At 40.9% G+C, this 7,544-nt stretch overlaps 2 protein-coding genes across 4 annotated transcripts; one reads left to right on the forward strand and one right to left on the reverse strand.

The window, feature by feature from the left end:
* Nucleotides 1–23: 23 nt before the first annotated feature.
* Apip (APAF1 interacting protein) lies at nucleotides 24–2,102 on the forward strand. 3 transcript variants are annotated; one of them, XM_032597729.1, is made up of 7 exons: nucleotides 24–209; nucleotides 365–617; nucleotides 702–821; nucleotides 956–1,050; nucleotides 1,153–1,421; nucleotides 1,502–1,703; nucleotides 1,777–2,102. In XM_032597729.1, exons 3-7 carry the CDS (start codon nucleotides 768–770, stop codon nucleotides 1,895–1,897), a joined length of 741 nt encoding a protein of 246 aa, XP_032453620.1. In that variant the 5' UTR covers nucleotides 24–209; nucleotides 365–617; nucleotides 702–767; the 3' UTR covers nucleotides 1,898–2,102. The 3 variants fall into 3 exon arrangements, with proteins under 3 accessions (XP_032453620.1, XP_016838717.1, NP_001123086.2); XM_016983228.3 differs by lacking the exon at nucleotides 24–209 and having other exon boundaries at nucleotides 350–617; NM_001129614.2 differs by lacking the exon at nucleotides 24–209 and having other exon boundaries at nucleotides 455–617; nucleotides 717–821.
* A 112-nt stretch (nucleotides 2,103–2,214) lies between these two features.
* Nucleotides 2,215–3,982, reverse strand: Cwf19l1 (CWF19-like 1, cell cycle control). The gene is made up of 4 exons (NM_001129613.1): nucleotides 3,363–3,982; nucleotides 2,799–3,288; nucleotides 2,589–2,726; nucleotides 2,215–2,508 (listed from the first exon to the last, which is right to left on the reverse strand). The coding sequence occupies exons 1-4, from the start codon at nucleotides 3,980–3,982 to the stop codon at nucleotides 2,215–2,217; spliced, it is 1,542 nt and encodes a 513-aa protein (NP_001123085.1).
* Nucleotides 3,983–7,544: the final 3,562 nt, after the last annotated feature.

Consider the following 7,544-nt stretch of genomic DNA (forward strand, 5'->3'; position numbering starts at 1 on the left):
GTTGCCTTCGGTTGCTCAGTACTCTCTCCTGATGACCACTAGCCTAACCTTACTGTCGTCTGATATATCTATGGATCTTGCCATCCTCACGACGAGAAACTTTACTAGGGGAATCGGGTACCTCGAAATTACTAGTCGGTATTAAAGACTCGGTCGGTAATTTATTGAAAATAGGGGTCTCCTGCTCTACCGGCGGTGGTCGGATTCAGGTAAACAAAATATTTTTATAAATTTTCCGAGCACATGATTTTAGTCAATGGAAATTTCACTCTCGAAATAGAAAAATATATTGTTCTTTAAATCACCATATTTTAGCGTATAAAATAAATCAACAATAACATTTTGACAGTTCTTGCATTTTTAGATTTGCCAGTTGCCTATACGACAATGCGCGAAAATTAAGTCACGTGACAAACTGATGACGGTCAAGTGGTCCAAAGTACTCGTGAAAATTGTCAGTCAAGGCACACACCGCACCGGCTGTATACTGATAAGGCAAAACATCAGAGAAGCCGAGCCGACACTCGGCTGCACAATATATAATCAGTTCTCCGGATACGGGCAAAGCCGCAAAAGCGCTTTTGATACGCAGTTTCTAGTTTTGTACGTCTATACCGGTACGTGGTATCGATTCTTCTCTCCGCTACTCCCGCCTACGCCGACTCTCTATTTTTCCCGATCTTCTTTAATTTATTCAACAGGTCATTTACTTACAGACGAGGAAAAGCTCTTTACTCTCGGAAATCAATCGAAGCTCCGGATTTTGAATGAATAACAACTCGGGCGAGATGGATCATTTCTACGATAAGAGTTTTGATAAGGTAAATTTTTGAAGATTATCTACTCGCTCGCGAGACGATGGAATTGTGTTGCGGCGAATTTTCCTAGTCAGCTGTGTTTATGTTTTATTTTTAGCTCTTATTGATCGCTTTGCAAACATTGCCTTTGTTTTCAGGAGCATCCGAAAAATTTGATACCGGAGCTTTGCAGACAATTTTATCATCTGGGATGGGTGACTGGAACTGGTGGAGGAATTTCTATAAAGCATGAGTTAGTCAATTGAAATTTTTTAATTTATTCTGAAGCTGAGTGATAACATAATCCAGACTTTGATTTATCACAGACAGTATTTTTGAATGATTTTTTTTTTAGGGACAAGATATACATTGCTCCATCTGGAGTACAAAAGGAACGAATCCTGCCAAATGATATGTTCGTTCAAGACATCGAAGGAAAAGATTTGGAACTGCCTCCTCCAGAGAAGAAACTAAAGAAATCTCAATGTACGCCTTTATTCATGTGCGCTTACACTGCTCGAAATGCTGGAGCTGTCATTCACACGCACTCAAAGTTTGCAGTCATGGTTACACTTATGTGGCCAGGAACTGAATTCCGTGTTACACATCTTGAAATGATCAAAGGTTGCTTATTATTAAAATAATATTGTTGAATGTACGAGTTTTAGAAAAAATTAAGAATGATTTGAATACTTTTTATACAGGTATTCGTAATCAGAGTACAGGCAAAGCTTACAGATATGATGAAGAATTGGTTGTACCGATCATTGAAAATACTCCCTTTGAGGAAGATTTGAAAGAGGATATGGCTAACTGTATTAAGCAATATCCAGAGACTTGTGCAATTCTTGTGCGCAGACATGGGCTATACGTGTGGGGTGACACATGGCAGCAGGCAAAAACAATGTAATTATAAAAAAATCATGAAATTTTGAGCATTAAATTTCTTGACATAATTTATGAAAAATTTTGATTTTAGGACTGAATGTTACGATTATCTTTTTGATATTGCTTTACAAATGAAGGCTAGTGGACTGGATCCACTTATGACTCCAGAAAATCATGAACTGAAATACCAAAGAAAAAGCACTTCGGTTTAAAAAAATCAATTAATGTGGGCAAGTACAAACAATAAGTGCCATCACTCGATCTATGTGTTTTGTATAATTTACACTTTATGAAAGTCATTTACATTTTTTTACAATTTGTACAAATGGCGCAGTACAAACAATTGCTTTATGTGAATTCATTTTTAGTACTAACATTGTAGCTATAAATGAACTGTGAATAAAAATATTAAATAAATCCTGCATAGAATTTTTTTTACAAAAAACCTTCATGCTTAGTGCACACTTTTATATACAAAATCATATTGACCCTCAATGAAAAAGATTTAATTTTTTAAAAGTCAACCTTCTTAGAACTTTACATCAAACGGTTGGAATTTAGCTTTGATCTTTTCTGACAACACATACTCTTGTTCCCTACTCAATTGACAATCTTTCCAGTCAAACCTGTCAGGTATGTCCAATATCCTATCGGAACAAACTACTTCTCGGCCAAACTGCAGTGGGAAATCCTTTTTTATTTTGTAAAATAATCTTTCACCGTCTGGCAGTTCTACGTAGAAGTATAAGGTTCCTGCTGGTGCTACCTCGTGAAGTTCCACATCCAATTCTCTCATCTTTATGTGATAGATTCCAGCAATTTCCTGTGGATAGAAGAAGTGCATAATTAAACTGCAATAAGACATGATAAGAGCTATAAAAATCGCAATTCAGTCATAATTACTTGGAAGGTTTCTTTTAATGACGGTGCTTGATTTTTATGAACAGGGACTGCTTGCAGTTGACAGTGAGACGTTTTAAAATTCCTTTCAAAAAACACTGGCACTCTGTCATTTAAAGCATAGTACTTCCTGATAGCATCCTGCAAAAATGAGATTGCAAATTATTATATGAATTGTGTAAATATTCGGTAAAAAGTGCTCTTTTCAAGTACCTTGTAGAGTTTTAGTTCTTGTTTGATAGTGTCTGACAAAACTGATAGACACTGATGATGTGCCACAGGTAAAAGCAAAAAATGGTCATCCACAACTCCTCCTTTTGCTAAGGCCAAATAAATTTCTTTGCCTATTGAAATAACCAGATGCTTTGAGACATCTTCACTGGACAAGCAGAACCAACACTTATTCTGATCAAATTCCATTTTCTGTCTTTTAACTTTCTTCTTCTCATCCCTTGACTCCATATCATAGAAGTACTGGGACTTTTCCTCGCTCTTCTTTCCTGGATTGTTCTGCAGCATTGATGCTGGATATGGGCTGGGGGTTTCATCAGTTGTCTTCATCACCAGTTCCGACATTCTTGTTTTATCCACTGGATTCAAATTTAATGCATACAGCCACTTCTTCTTTTCAGCATTAGCAACCTTTGCAAGCGCTATGAATCGAGTCGCTATATCAATGCCATCCGCACTTTCATTTTGATTCCTATAAAAAGCAATAAGTTGTAAATTCAATTGATTACTACGTAAATTGATAATGATATTAAATCAGATTTTTACCTGTAAGGGGGCCTCTCATAATGAATGTTCTCCAATCCACAAGCATGATACCTTGGTTTTATATGGGTAGCCAGCCAAGATACGAGTCTGGATCCATTGTACTCAAACTTTGGTTTATTTTCATCCAAATTTGTCACTCCTTCTGGCCACTGAGATGTTAGCAGAATATCAACTCCGCGAAAACTGGGGCAACTCTTCAAACACGAATTCCTCAGGGCTGTGACATCCTTCTCGTCGAATGTGCACTCTTTTGGATCGTTGGCATTCTTTTGAACACCACTCAGATAAGCGATTTTCAGTCCCGAACTCAGTGTAAAGAGCCCGTACTTGCCCAGATACGTGAGATTATTGCATATGTCACCGCCATTAGCATCTGGATAATACTTGATATCCTCCTCCTTGGTTGGACCGATTATGTAGGTAGGTATGTTTATGGATTTGGTAGCTGCTTTGTAAGCCTCTAAATCAGTATTTTTCGCACCGAAGAAATTCCCAACGCAAAGTAAAAGATCGAAGGGACCGTTTTTCTTGCTGATCGCTTCCACTCTTGAAAAGAGCACCTTAAAATTGCCCTCGACGTCTCCGGCAATAAGAACTTTTTGCTTATCCTGCGATGCCATTGTAAATTCGTTTTGTTGTCTTTTTTTAGGTTAGAATATGAAAACCGGCTTTTAATTATCGAAGCGCAGAAAGAATTGAAAAGTCAATCTTTTGCACTAGTGCAGCATGTTTTCCTCTTTCGCCGGTGGCTATTGCTGCTAATAGAGATCCTACTTTTAATTAACGTTATATCAGATTTGATCTATCAACGGTATACGTAAACATCGACTGCTGCCATGTTTCTGCGATTTTTTAAGCTCGTGCGCGCGCATACACGTGATGTGTGTTTACGAACGCATGGGTATATATATAGATATATATAGATATATATATACTGTGTTAAGGCTACGCGGTACTTTTAAATAGTATTCGAGATAATTAATTACACTTTTCTTATAGAAACATAGGTATACAGTAGTTTAACTTTGAGTAGAATTAAAATTTTACACGTGGATTTGTTCCTCATTGAAGTCCTCTGCAATGTATATGAAAGTTATAATTTTCAAATTCTATTATTTTTGTTATGTTATCAGGCTACTGTAAAATTTGTCCAATTCATCGAAAAATCGCGCAAAAAGGCTGCTGCGAACGACACTTGCCATCGCCTCTCACGGGTATCGATATCATTCTATCCCTCTGCGGCGCAGCAAAGGTCGTGTCCTTAATTACTCGCTGCAGCATCCGAACGCGCGAGCGGAAAATCAGGGAAAGCAAAGTTTCACGTGGACCGGCATAGTAATGAGCGCCGACGATGCATGGGAAAAACGGACCTGTCGTAAAGTTTCCTCTCGATTCGAGCTACCTGCGCACCGACCCCCGCAGTCTTCCGCCGGAAGGATTCTCTCGCTATGGGTATATATATATATACCTATACTGGTACTGCGCACGACTCGACAAGTGCAATAAAGCAAGAGAGAGAGACACGGTCTAGGGGCTTTTCCCACGCTTTTCTCTCGTGCGAAACGAAAGCTGATGTTGCTGCTGGTGGCGGGATAGTTAGGCGCGCTGCAGGTCCTTTGTTTTTTTCCTTAGGGTCCGAGATGAGAGCTCGGCTATTATGCTTGCTTTGGAGTATACATATAGTGAGGGAGCGAGACTATACTCGGTGCTTGTCGAGATAGACGATCGTTGGATCGAACGATTTTTGAGAGCTTGAGGAAAGAGGAAACGCGCGAGTCGTCAAACTCGTATATCCTCCCTGCCCTACCCTCTTCCGGGGTATCAAGCTCACAAGCGTATAGGCTGCTGCAGACACACAGGAGCCGCTTACTTCATCCCCTCTGGGTTACGCACACTCGACGTCGCCGGCCTCCCACGTCGTCGCGCGCCAATGAGGAACACTATGTATAATATATACGCACCTATAAGGAAAAGCTTCGAGGATTTTTTTCAATTTGCTATTATACTTAATATCGCACAGCAAATGTATATCTTACATCGTAATCCTCTACACTTTGCGTCGCTTCTGAAAACGTAAAAATATATCTCACAGCCCAAAAGCGACGAAGCAAAACACTGCCATAAAAATCGGCCGAGAGCGTATAAAAAAACACAGCGATAAATATACATCAGATAATAAACCCCCGAACGAAGCACACCACCACCATCGCTCATATACAAGAGATAATATGAATGGGGGGGAGTATAAGTGTATAGTGCGCGAGGATGAATGAGAGGAAAGTGAAAAGTGAGACTACTGCGAGTGTACGTGCAGGAGAAAGACCGGGCGGAAGAGGTAAGACGCAAAAATAATGAGGCGCGAGACGCGGTTGTAAAAACGGTGTGGATAATTTGAAGGTAAAAGAAAGTAGCGCGCGGAAACGCTCGAGGGTTATCAGAGAGCTGGGTATATATATATATATATATATATATATATATATATATAGTATATAGTAGATCCGAAAAAAGAATTCTCGCGAGTGCATGCTCGCCGCTGGTTAGATTTTTTTTTTTTTCAGTCGAGAAAGAGAGATGCACGTAGAGAAGCCTTAATCCCGGCGAGTAAAAGTTGAAGTTTTCTGGAAGATGCGAGGCTTTTTGAAATTAGACATGTTCTAAAGTATATACATAGGTTTTAATTCGTTTCCCATGAAAAACCTGACGTGACAAAGCAAAAGAATCGTTCAACGCGTTATAAGAAATTATACGAGAAAGAGAGAAGAAAAAGCGATCGATCCTATAGCGCAAGGCGCAGCTGATAAAATCAAAGCGACGACCACACGGCGCGCTCGCGTATAAGCTAAAAAAATATATATATATCGACGAACGAAGAGGGTGTGGAGCAAATATAAGGGGCGCGAAAAAGGGGCAACCGAGTCCTTTATATACGCAAGCGGCGAAATGAGCGGCGGCGAAAATATTTTTAAAAAAGAATTCACAACCAGCGCTGCCGGCCTCGTCGAGTCATTAGGCGAGTTTTGAAAGAGCAACAAACCGCGTCAACAACGGACATACACCGGTATAGGATCTCTTCCGTGCAAACAAAATTCATTTTTCCCTACAGCCTCCCTCGAGCGAAGACAGTGTATAGCAGCTCTATATGAGAAAAAAGCGCCGCGCATGCGCATTCGCCAACATCGACGAGTATAACTCGCGCATCTCGTAGTGGGGGGGGAATCCCCGGATCGGAGGCGTGGCGCTCGCGTCGATGGCGGCCCAACCAATGGGATTCCCACGGAGGCGTCGCCTCGCTCAAGGGAAGGGCAAAAATCACGCGCTTTAGCTACTGTGCTTGGATGTATTAGTGTACGAGCGAATTTATGCTAAGACTTTTACGCGTACATAAGTGTGCGAGCATGTGTGGGTGCAGCGAGCGAATGGTAAGTTAGAAGGGTTTACTTTGCCGTTTTGTGTGGAACGCGCGGGAAATGTATGTATATAGGTGTTTTGACACATCGCTGCGGTAAATTATGGACGAGCGACACGTAGCTATATAATCGACGGGTATTATGTGGGATTTCGCGAATGCGAATAAGCGCCGATGTGTATATGTATATGATGGGCTTGATGTAGCCGGCGAGAAACGCGCGCGTGTGAAAGGTTGGATATCGAGCTTTCTCTCTCGCGCGTGTGTGCAGCAAAGCTCTGTTTATCTCTCGGATAAATAATCGAGGGGATCCGCAGTTTTATATTTAGCGCTGGGAATTAAGACTTTCCGCGAACATCGACAGAATAATAAAGCTTTTTAATCGAAAAAGACCAGCCACTCCATGCGCCATCTCGAGAAAAGCGCACACCTCGCTATCACGTACAGCAATTACTCCGCATCTCCCCCGGAAGCAAAGCTCTTTCTTTCATGCATCTCATCTCGGTAGTATATATATAACCATATGAATCAGCCCACCTGGCTTATTCACAAAACCAGCCCTCCAATTCAAGAATCTCGGCATCACGGAGACGACACCGCGCGTAGCATAGTACTATAACCCACGCAAAAATAAAGAAGAAGAAAAAAATACAAGAAACGCGCAGACGTCTCCTCTCGCGCACGTATACGCGCTTATACTCGGCTCTAACAAGACGCGACGACGACGACGACGACGCTTTTTACGCGCGACGACTTAAGAAAGAAAGAAAGAAAGT

The sequence above is a fragment of the Nasonia vitripennis genome, chromosome 3, assembly GCF_009193385.2.
Source record: "Nasonia vitripennis strain AsymCx chromosome 3, Nvit_psr_1.1, whole genome shotgun sequence".
In the NCBI taxonomy this organism is placed as follows: Eukaryota; Metazoa; Arthropoda; class Insecta; order Hymenoptera; family Pteromalidae; genus Nasonia; species Nasonia vitripennis.